Source organism: Styela clava, chromosome 10 (genome assembly GCF_964204865.1).
Source record: "Styela clava chromosome 10, kaStyClav1.hap1.2, whole genome shotgun sequence".
Taxonomy (NCBI): Eukaryota; Metazoa; Chordata; class Ascidiacea; order Stolidobranchia; family Styelidae; genus Styela; species Styela clava.
The window spans coordinates 13,458,473-13,470,915 of NC_135259.1; the positions used below are offsets into that span (position 1 = coordinate 13,458,473).

At 36.9% G+C, this 12,443-nt stretch overlaps 1 protein-coding gene across 1 annotated transcript; it reads left to right on the forward strand.

The window, feature by feature from the left end:
- The first annotated feature begins 6,495 nt into the window (after positions 1-6,495).
- On the forward strand, positions 6,496-8,547 carry LOC120337768 (ciliary microtubule inner protein 2B-like). The gene is made up of 3 exons (XM_078117240.1): positions 6,496-6,847; positions 7,383-7,622; positions 8,051-8,547. The coding sequence occupies exons 1-3, from the start codon at positions 6,522-6,524 to the stop codon at positions 8,337-8,339; spliced, it is 855 nt and encodes a 284-aa protein (XP_077973366.1). The 5' UTR covers positions 6,496-6,521; the 3' UTR covers positions 8,340-8,547.
- The last annotated feature ends 3,896 nt before the right edge of the window (positions 8,548-12,443 follow it).

A 12,443-nucleotide genomic window follows, 5' to 3' on the forward strand; every position in this document is an offset into this window, starting at 1 on the left:
AGAATTTTAGTACCAGTACAAGTCGGTTACTGACTGTCCTAATTTATATAAGTTTGAAAGAGCATAAACATCTGAATGTGCCAAACTTTATTCCATCATTTCAACATGGACTTCTCCGAGCTGTTAAATCGCAGTACCGATCGATATCTTGCGCTGAACTGAATGCTGTAGTTTTATGGGACTGCGGCATTGCCACTTACAACGACCGACATTTCTGAGCACCCTCGCGGCGCATTGATATTACTTCCCGAATTGACCATATTACAATGAGTTGTTGTGAAGTTTGAAAAAATTATGCAGCGTGTTACTGAACTGCTGGCGCATCGGGAAAATGGAGTGATATCGCGAGCGACACAGCAATCACCTCTGCGCTCCAGAAGAGTGTGTACCAATATGGAGGTAACTAATTGTGTTCGCCTAAATTACATCAAGTTGTGCAAAGGGACTGAAACCTATGGGCAGAGGGTATATTCATTTGGCTACTACAGACGGTTCCCTCACTCGTAATAGAACTCAAATAAAGAAAATCGGAATAATATAATGGCCTAACCCTAACCTGGTACACACACTACACGAGTACCATCACCTCAGTACAGTACACCATTCTTAGCCACAAAGTGCAGTATCACGTCCAGTTTCTTAGAGGTCGAACGCGCGTAATTTAAAAACAAAAACACGTGTTAGTAAACAGTCAAATTATGGAAGTGGCGTTGAGGGAAGTGCCATAAAAACGTCTTACTTAAGCACTAATATCAATCACATATGATAACACATTATTACGATGTATAACAAAAAACAACATCGTCTTTACCTTTTGCCATAAGTATATTAGTAATAACAAGTTCCCCTTAGGCGACAGCTCGCTACGGGCGTATCCTAGCTATGTCAGCCTATATGAATTCGCATGGCATCATTCGAAGCAGTATTTTATTAGATACCTTCTGTCGACTTTTCCCAAGCTCCCCTTTGAATAGCACAAGTAGGCCTACATCATAATATCTGAACCCACTTACTGTATATTTAAAAGAACATTTTACATATCGTTTACGCTTTGCGGAACCTGAATGTCTCAGAATTACCCTACACACTGATTGATGTCCCATACTGCTTTACTGCCAGACAAACGCGCGCGTGAATGAACTTTATTAGGTTGATTTCGCAGCTTCGTGCACACTCACGCAGTACACAGTATATATATATAACGTGTGCTTCTCTCCAATCTCTGTCGCATCAGTTGAAGGCTCTCTTGTTTTGGCATAGCCTTTCGACCGTTTGCAGTGCGTGCATTTGGTATTTTACCGAAATCAATCATTTGCGTAGCTTTTTCTTGCATATTCGTCTGATATTCATGCGTTTCTTATTAGGCATGAAACGCTTATAGACCCCAGTCCGCCATATCATGCTAATTTCGTTTTGTTTGTTTTTTCAATTTGGATAAATAGTATGGTTGAATGCATCACTCAAAAGAAAACTTTCACGAGCACAGAACATCGCCCAAGGTGGCTTATCAGAATCGCTTCCCCGTTTTGTATTTGTATTTGGCCATATTTTATCGCCATTATATTATTCCGATTTTCTTTATTTGAGTTCTATTACGAGTAAGGAAACCGTCTGCAGTAGCCAAATGAATATACCCTCTGCCCATAGGTTTCAGTCCCTTTGCACAACTTGATGTAATTGAGGCGAACCCAATTAGTTACTTCCATATTGATACACACTCTTCTGGAGCGCAGAGGTGATTGCTGTGTCGCTCGCGATATCACTCCATTTTCCCGATGTGCCAGCAATTCAGTAAATAGCGATAAAGCGATAAGAGAAAATTAAATTAGTTTTAGTTTAAATGAGTTTATGTTATAATTCATTCGACTAGATTTTGAAAACTGAAGAGAATATATAGAACGTAAAGAAGTATAGAACGTTCACCTTACTGACAGAAACAACACACTGCTGAGCTTTGGACAATACCAACATTCTACAATACCGTTAACGGATTTTTGATTCCAAAGACCGAAATTGAAGCAAACAATGGATTTTAAACATGGATTTTGTTGAAATTCATTCAACACTAGATTGTAAATCTCCCTATTCAAAATGATATTTCCCTCCTCCTTTCTACAAATACAACAGGCTGCAGGTCTTCAGAATATGCGATAAGCGCAATTTGACTTAAAAAACTTATAAATAATTTTCGCTCAATATCTTCCGACTTCTTGATCGAAACATCAGTTGGGGTCTGTAAATCACTAAAATTTCGATATGCATGTGCAAAATCGAGTCATGCTGGGATAAAGGACGCTACTGATGGCCAAGCATTTTCAAGTATTTAGCAATTAAATTTGACTGTAGCGCGGAATCGCTTTTTTCAAATGTATCCAATTTTGTTGTTTTTTATCCATGGGAACGCTGTTTTCAATCAGTCGAGCATATCAGCCTCAGCCATGTTTGAACTCATGTCGCCTTGTAGATCGTTTCCAACGTCAAAGGTTTATAAGTTTTATTTATTCTAATTTTTTGTGATTTCCATGAGATCTGATATATATTTCATTCAAAATTTCGCTGCATTATTTTCATTCGTGCAAACACGATTTTTAATACGCCAAGCTTGACGACCATCTTTCGTTTTGATTCTGCCAAACCGTGTTAAGCAAGAGTCGGAAGTTTGTCGATACCGGTGACGCACTGTAGACAAGAATCACTAGATGGTATATAATCAGGGTTGCCATCTACCCAGAGCCAAAAATAAGCACGGGCGTCAAAATGTTATTTTTCGAGGGGAGGAGTCTTAACAACGGCAGAAACGCAGAATAAGTATGAGAAGGAGATCATACACGAGTCTCCCACTTTTTATCATTAAAAAGCTATGGAAAGACACGGAGTCACTGCCACACGCAATCTCTAAGACAAGGGTCTGCAACTTTTGTCGCTCCCGGGCCAAAACCAAGTGTTACGAATCTTGGCGTGGCGCACACATTTTTTCAAGAAAGTTAAAAACTGAACGGGTGGCTAATTTCGTTTTGTTTGTTTTTTCAATTTGGATAAATAGTATGGTTGAATGCATCACTCAAAAGAAAACTTTCACGGGCACAGAACATCGCCCAAGGTGGCTTATCAGAATCGCTTCCCCGTTTTGTATTTTGCCATATTTTATCGCCTGACTCTATATTTTACATGGCGATCTCAATATCATTGCATGGCCTGGCTAGGTAGTACCCGAGCTATATATACATATAAATAGAATTAAAGTGCGCTTAGCCCTCGTTTTGCGCGATCAACTGAACCCATTGGTGAAATCTCTCCCGAGATCAGTCAAAATCAATTGTTTTCGCTTATATCTATTGCGTAATCGCCCAAACCACCCCATTTTTTTCAAGAACGATATCCACATCAAGCCATCAGGCTCTAAATTCCGAACTTGAATATAATTGTATTTGAATATCCAGAAAGTGTCGCGTGTACCACTGCAGATAATCAGTCAATTACATATTCATCCATTATCACGCGTGCACTCAACCTTGCATTTCGACCGGCCTGTTGGTCTAGATTCGAAACTGTTCATTGAGAATCAGGAATACGATACCAGTAAACGTATTCGTAAAGCTGTCCATCCAGTACCTGCGTTATGTCGAGTACCAATTATACCACAGAAAAAACATTCATACGAGTTAGCCGACAAACCAATCAAAAACTTGATATTCTGCACACTAACAAATTTAGTTTCGCGGTAAAATCGAGGTTATTCTTCCATTACTCAATTTTTACCATCATACCTGATTAATTATTCCATCTGTTACACAATACAGTTATGAGTTATCAATATATAAGTTGATTTAAAGCGAATGCCCTATTTTTATTATGCTTTCAGTCAAATTAAACTGTTTTATTTTAATTTCTGCTCACGGTTATCGTGACTATGTGATAGTGCTTAAACATGGAATCGAATGCTTAGGATCGGAATTACTATCTCATATTTTATTCAATAGTCAAAAGACTCGGTTTATGACAACATGCTTTTCAACTGAAAACCACGAACTACAGACTTATTGTAGTAGAAGGATGTAGAACGAGTATAATACAGACTGAGCGTGGGACGCTATTTAAATTCCAGGTTACTTTTCCTGCAATCTATTAGGTAAATAACCCAGAAATGCTCAAATATACCAAATAACAGACGAGGTTGCATCTTTGTATTTAACAAATACTCTTAAATGCATACTCGTACCGGGAAATGACTAAATTATATATAATTGTTTTCGTGAAAACCCAGAAAAGAATAATCTCTTTTGAATACAATGCGAACTATGTTCATAATCGTATGTTTTAGTTTAAATGAGTTTATGTTATAATTCATTCGACTAGATTTTGAAAACTGAAAAAATTATATAGAACGTAAAGAAGTATAGAACGTTCACCTTACTGACAGAAACAACACACTGCTGAGCTTTGGACAATACCAACATTCTACAATACCGTTAACGGATTTTTGGTTCCAAAGACCGAAATTGAAGCAAACAATGGATTTTAAACATGGATTTTGTTGAAATTCATTCAACACTAGATTGTAAATCTCCCTATTCAAAATAATATTTCCCTCCTTTCTACAAAAACAACAGGCTGCTGGTCTTCAGAATATGCGATAAGCGCAATTTGACTTAAAAAACTTATAAATAATTTTCGCTCAATATCTCCCGACTTATTGAACGAAACATCAGTTGGGGTCCGTAAATCATTAAATTTCGATATGTATATGCAAAATCGAGTCATGCTGGGATAAAGGACGCAACTGAAGGACCAAGCATTTTCAAGTATTTAGCAATTAAATTTGACTGTAGCGAGGAATCGCTCTTTTCAAATGTATCCAATTTTGTTGTTTTTTATTCATCGGAACGCTGTTTTCAATCAGTCGAGCGTATCAGCCTCACCCACGTTTGAACTCAGGTCGCCTTGTAGATCATTTCCAACGCCAAAGGATTGTAAGTTTTATTTATTCTCAATTTTTTTGTGATTTCCATGAGATCTGATATATATTTCATTCAAAATTTCGCTGCATTGTTTTTCATTCGTGCGAACACGATTTTTAATCCACCAAGCATGACGACCGTCTTTCGTTTTGGTTCTGCCAAACCGTGTTAAGCAAAAGTCGGAAGTTTGTCGATACCTGTGACGCACTGTAGACAAGAATCACTAGATGGTATATAATTCAGGGTGATCCAGGCCCGCGGGCCACATGCGGCCCGCTGTTGCATTTTATGTGACCCGCGTCACTGTCAGTGAACTGACTAGTGTTTATAACTATCTGAGGCAACTAGCGAAGTTGAATGATGTGCTTGGCAAGTCTAAATTGTCAACCGTGAATCACCATTGTCACAGAACCTGGTACAGCTAGCCTGATACACATGCTACGTTCCGGTGTCCGCCATCTTTGTTGACATACCACGGTAGTACCCAAAAGGAAAAAATTGAACACGATTTTGAATTATAGCAACTGCTGGTTATTATCATACAATACAGAGGCGAGGATTGCCAATGCATTGTTGACAACGACAATATTTAAACGACAATTTCCCGCTTTACATCACTGTAGCTTTTGTCAAACTTTAGAATAGAAATCAGCAATCTTACGCGAAAACTTGGGTAGAAAGTAGCGCATGCGTCGAGGAAAAAAATCAGAAAAGCATACCGCTGCACATCACATAATAGTATTCGAAAGGTGCAGATACCAATCAGAAAAATAAAGCTGGAAGCAACGAAAGCAAATACCACGTTTCAACATCTCATTTTGATATTTAAATTTGATATTGTTCCTTTTCAGAAATCGATTCTTAGCAATAGATTCATAATTCTAAAATCCCCCCCTCAAATTTCAAAAGTTGTTTCAACGGCCCAATATGGAGCAATATCGCGGTCTTACTCTTGTCGCACATGCTACTCTAATGTTTTTGTGCTGTGTAGACGAGAGTTCAGAATAAAATTGACTGATCTATTGACTTCTTTAAGTAATTTTTCTGCTAAAGTTCCCGTCGCGATAACGCCTTTTGATTATCCAAAGTGCTTGTTATGTTAGAAGAAGACCCAAATAGGTTAAATATTATAGCAGGACTTTATTTGGTCCAAAGTATATTGTATTCCTGATGTTGTTTCTAAACTTCATAGGAAGGAATACTAATTATAGTTAAACAATCGATTGTCAACGAAAATAAATGCATGCGCTACGTATTTTTAAAATATATGTAAATGTAAGACACAATAAACTTTTTCGGCGACATTAATATTTTTTAACCAGAGCGTACTCATCTCCATAAACCTAAATACGCAAAAATATTATATATATATATACATATATAGTATGTATTATTACAAGTGGGCATTTTTATATTTCACAAACGGAGAGACGGATATTATTAGTTTTAGAATCGATACATTTCATGTATGTAAAATTATGACGTCATAATCACAAAAAGTAAAAAATAAATACTAAGCGATCTAAATCGCAATCAAAACTTTATTTGATAGCAAGCATAGCCATGCGACAAAAGCGCCTTAAGCTGTACACGGAACCGTACTACCCTCCGGGGTATTGTGGGTACAGCCCACAATTCCCTTTTCAATTTGGAGACACATATGGGAAAACTACTTCTCGACTTCTAACCGACCCAAAAGTGGCCAAGTCCGGTAACATGGTCTTAGCAGATATTGTTCCAAGCAATGTGAGTGAAATAAACAAGCAAGTTCCTCCGAATGACTGGATGAGGCAACGAAAACAAAGCTGGGGCGACCACAAACTGACGGACAAAATGGTTCCAGGTTACACGGGATATATACCAAGCGGCGAAGACCACTTTGGCAGCAGGTAAACAATAACTAAATTACATGACATGAAAAAATAATCAAATTTCTAATAAGCCTAGCTGCAGTTTGCCAACAGATTGAATAATTAGATGCAATTCAGCTGACTACCGGAAGATAGTCTTCTAACTATTCTCTATTTCAAGTTTTTAACGATCGTTTCGTATTTTACACAGATCTTAGTCGTCAATTCAGATCTGAAGAGACTGCGTCACCAATATTGAATTTATAATATAATAGAATTTATCCAACTCATTCCAACTGTTGCGGTTTGAAAGGAATTAGGACAGTGTGATATTTTTGTTTCTAGTCCATAATATGCTTAAATTTTGGTAACGTAAAATGTTGCCTCCGGTAAATTTCATTCAAATCTTAAAAAGAAAAAATATGAACATAAAGTATATATTTGTGAAATTCACGAGTGAAAAAAAGGTCATTCGTCATTCTTTTCATCTTTATTTTATGAAATGAAAAGTATGAGGTTATACATTTTACGGCTAAAAAATTTTCTATAAAATATTTCACCTGTTTTTCCGCAGATATGCTAAAATATGTAAAGCAGCAATCACTGATTTTGACAAAGAACAACAGTTATATCATGATCGCAGAAAAGAACTGATGAAACGAAAGCCACCACTAATCCAGCAACAAAAGCCTGCACCCTACGTTTCAATTAACCCTGTGCAGCATTCAATATCACCCTATTTCATGAGTGAATACGACCCAGATAAAACGTTTATGTCTGGATACACCGGATTTATTCCGCGGTCTAGATCCAGGTACTCTATTATAGTTACTACAATGAAAATGATAGTTTTTGTTTTATTATATATTTGTACTACATCCGCGAATGACTCCCGTTTTATATTGTGCTAACCGCCCGGAACATAATAAGTTACGACTGAGGGATTTGATGTTTTCCGAATAGTATGTTTGCTTGCCTAACAATGATCCTCATAGAAATATATATTTAAATAATGTGATTTATATTTTGATGTAATTTAAATTTTTATATTTATGAAGGTTTTGGAACCTAATTCGCTTACTACTTCATACGATCATTGCTGCGCCTATGATAAAACATTATTTTTTTCGCACTTGGGGCTTTGTTTTTGCATTTGGACTAAATAATTTAAATATTCTTATTCCCACCGATTACGTGTTATTAATTAATGCCAGTCTAACAATTTTTAAAAATATTATTAAGATTCGCAACTGGTTATCCGGTATTGACAATGGAATCGTTGAGAGAGTTCACTGGCCATCAGCAATTTTTACAAACAGTTGCTAAACAAAGTGTGAATATGGAGAGAAATAATTTACCCAGAATAAAAAGTTCGATCGACAAGTCGTCAATACGGCGTCCCATCTACGTCGATAGTGGATTGCTTCCCCATTATACCGGTTATCTCCCGGGACACAAATTTCGATTTGGAGACACCTATGGCACAAGTTCAAGATATTTTCACCAGTCCACATGTTCGAGAGTTTTATAGAAACTTAGAGTTAGTTAATTGTTGATCAATCCTCGAAATAATTTTGAAATATTGTAATAGAGCAATTTCACCCATGGTTATTGTATGTATATTTATATAAACGTTATTAATGAACTTGGGTCGTAAATCCATCTCTACTTCGTGGAGGCCTCATACGCACACTTGAGCAAAACGGAAAAATTAAGAAAATACAATGACCAATATCCTGTGTTACTTTGCAAACTGCATGAAGTTTGGTGTTCAATATGACATTCGATAATAGGGTTTATGTAAGTTGAAAGAATCTCCTCGTTTCGTTCACTACCAGAACAGACACGCCTTTGTCAACGTACTAAACCATTCAATGCAATGGTGTTCCTGGTGTTCATATATCATAGTATCGGCACACATACCAGAGGTCAGGATTTGTGTGAATAATTATGAACATTTAGAAGTGGGATAGGGTTATAACTTGCAAAGACAGTAAAAATGTAGCGACCATCACTAAGTATACCGGCTATACTTAAAATTTGTAATCCGTCTTTGTTTTGTATATATATATATTTGTAGTTTGTAAATGAGGTTGGTCTTCAAAACAGTTTTTCGCGCCCACATGACTGAGGGTGCCGTTCATGAGGCCAATGTATGGCAAGTGTACTTTGGTGCAAATGGAAAGGGTGCAAATGTACGTATGTTCAAAGGTCCATTAGTGGAAATGTACGTGGGTGCAAATATCCAGAGTGGAAGTGTTTGCTGGTACAAACGTCCATGGGTGCAAATGTTCGTGGGTGCAAATGTCCGCGTGTGCAATCTATATGTGGGTGCTAGAATGTATGGGTGTAGTTTGGGGGTGAAACATACGTGGGTGCAAATGTGCTTTCACTCCCGTTCCATATTTGGTGGTCTGTTTGTCACTGTTTATTGTGATGTCACACACGCGTCTGTATAATGCAAGTACCGGTATCTTGATTTCCTTTGGAATCATTTGAAACGAGCTATTTTTAGCCAAGCCTACAATGCCAGCGCTAGACGATGTAGAATTTTAAGAATCTCTTTGAATTGAATATGTACTTTGTTTGCATTCTGATAATATATTATATTTTTGTAACATTTCACATTGCTTGTGAATCATTTGGGACTCTGCTCGACCTCAAAATATTCTTGCTGAGTCAAACAAACATTTGCCCAGTGTAACATTTTCTTAAAGGGAACACTAGTAGAGCTAAATAATCTCTAGAGCGGAGGTCGGCAACCCCTGGCACGCGTACTAATTGTGGCACGCGAGAGGATTTCTCATGGCACGATTTGAGGCAGATCAGATGTTTATTTTCGTAGTGCGACAAACTGCGACTAAATTGGAATAAAAAATAACAATTCGACAAAGTCATTGGAAAACATGCAATATTTAACTGCAAATCAGTGCAGATAAGCGTGTGGGGTGCAGTCATTTCACGACAACGATAATAACTACTTTGTTTTTGTACTTGCCTAGAATTGTGGATTTGCTGAGAGTTATTATACATTCATCGGCGGCGAGATGCTAAAGTCAAATAAAAGAGTAAATCGGCAACGCAAATTTTTTGATTAAAAAACGGCAGTATAAAAAACTAATAAAAATAGAACCGTAAAAAATTTGTTGTAGAAGGCCGGCGACAGAATAATTTTTACAACACGATGCGAACGTTTACAAAAAAAATTCTCTGTCCCAAGATAGAGCCGAAGAACTGCAATGGAATGAATATGAAGAAATTATCTGAAATATGTCGGTGTAAACTCACAATAATATTCATTGAAATTCAATGCACATGGTATTATTAGAAAGGGGGTAGGAATGAATTTTCGTCAGGGGAAAGGTAGGGGAATCATCTATTGCACGTTACTTATCTACTAATTATTTGCGGGATGTGATGTACAATATATAACAGATTATGATGTAGCAAAATATAAATTAATAACAAGTTTACCAAACTAGATCTATTGTACCATCACTTTATTTTAACAATAGGATGGCAACTTCAATAAAATGTTCAACAACCTGAACGACGTTCCAGTGCGGCTACAGCCCACCACTGGTCGCGAACCATGGAAGGTCTAAAAATGGGTCGCGCCAAGGTCATCAAATCAAGGGCGATCCGAGAGCAGGTGGACAAATATATTTAAGATGGTTTAATGTTTCACTTTGTTTGGTATTTCAAAGCAATTAAATATAAAATGTTATTCACAGAAAAAAATGTGTATTAAATCTATTGCTGCATTATACCAGTCACATGTCTCGTGAGGGTGTCAGACAGAAACCATTCAAATCACTAGTTGTTGTGTTGTGCGGGCGTAATGTCATATTTTTGGAGTAAAATAACCAAAAATAGATTCCTTCTTTGGTAATGAGAATCTTAATAGACAAGGTCGAAAAAGCTCGCTTGCCAATATCAGCTGGTTCAAGATCTAAAGAAACTGTGGCTTCAGATAGAGGTCCCATTAGCTGCGAACAAAGCACCGTTCGCGACCACGCATCTAAGCGAGGAAGTATTTTCGGCACTGACGGCCATTAAAACGAAGGCTCGAAATCGCCTCCCTTTAGTACACTTTGCGCTCAGTAAATAGATACGTGTATAGAGATATAATAAAGGACTGTGTCAATGGATGGTATCTAATAAATCGTTGTCTGTATTTGAGTTAAGAGTACTAGACTAACACTAAAAATACATTATTACTTATCGATCTCGATTGGTAAGTATGTTGATAGGTATTTGTCTGTTAGACACTTTCGTATGTTACGCGATATCTCACGAAAACGAGGTTGAATCTGCTCCAAATTTTGTATGTGCATTCACCAACTACAATGGGTAGGACCTTTGCATCGAGATCTGCAAGCACAATATTCCTTTATGTGAGCACAATCGCTGTCCTGGGTGCACACTGTTGAAATTAAAGGAACGAATCAGTAATTTAAATTTTCTTTCTAGTTTTACAGATATTTATCTATAGGTATATATCAGGAGTGTGCAACTATCAATACAGGCCATTTACGAACAAGAGAGCTACGCACAAATATATGGACACGTTAGACCAGAGCGAATCAGTCCTTACCGGTACCTTTGACGCTACCGGTACCCTCAAAAAAGTTCTGAATTTCCAGTAGCAAGAATTTTGCAGAATCAAAACGTACAGCCAGTCATGACACTGACTAAAATCCGTGTTCCCATGGATAAAAAATAATACAGCAAAATTTTAGACGAAATATCAAATTTCATAGAATTCACGCAAAATTTTGAAATAAATAAAAGTAATAGCCTTCTAGCGAAAAAATTAATCTTTAACCACTGGAAATTTCAAAGCAATTGGTCCAGTATTCGAAGAGAAAAGCGACTTTTTAAAAACGTGTCAAAGAACAAGAACAACAACAACAACAACATAATATTGAAACGATCGTTATGTCCACTACGTGTCCAATAAAAATAAAATGTACATACAAAGCCGAACAAACTGCCTTCCCCAACGCCGTGGCATTTGTAATCGAAGCAAAAACGAGCTGGAAGGAGATGTAGAGCGTGGCTTAATTTCTAACTGTTGGCAGTTTTTTTCTCTGATTTAAAATGCATAAAATATCGAAAGAATCTGGAAATGAATTAAATCGTCTCTACTTTCTTCATCATGTACTCGCTGTTAGATTATGCCTATAACCAATCACATCCTTTACATTTTATAAAACTGTACTAACGGTAAGGCTAAAGAAAATGCACCACTCTCTTCTTAGTTTTCTTTCTCTGTGAACTCGATTTCCCGTCGTGTTAATCCTTGAGCAAGTTTTTTAAGAGGCAAAGACTTATTGCTACTACCATAAGAGAAATGGGTTCTATCTGGAGAAAAATCGACGTTTTCATAGTGTTGGTGCTGTGGATTACATCGATTAAAGGTATCAAATTATTAGTTGAATACATAAAATCACTGTTATAGCTAGTTTGTACGTAATCATGACGTATAAAATTATCTTTGCCAATCACATGAAAAGAATGTACTATGTCCTGTAAAATGTACCACAATAAATGTTCCGTTATGTATAGAACTAAATATTAAGACTAAACTTAACTTTATCATAATGAGGTATCTAATTGAATTAACAAACAC

Bases quoted from the DNA above. Each gene is read 5' to 3' on its own strand.
- LOC120337768 (XM_078117240.1), top strand. From the start codon at position 6,522: ATGCGACAAAAGCGCCTTAAGCTGTACACGGAACCGTACTACCCTCCG. The intron at 6,848-7,382 runs GTAAACAATAAC...GTTTTTCCGCAG, and splicing joins GAAGACCACTTTGGCAGCAG to ATATGCTAAAATATGTAAAG. The intron at 7,623-8,050 runs GTACTCTATTAT...AATATTATTAAG, and splicing joins ATTCCGCGGTCTAGATCCAG to ATTCGCAACTGGTTATCCGG.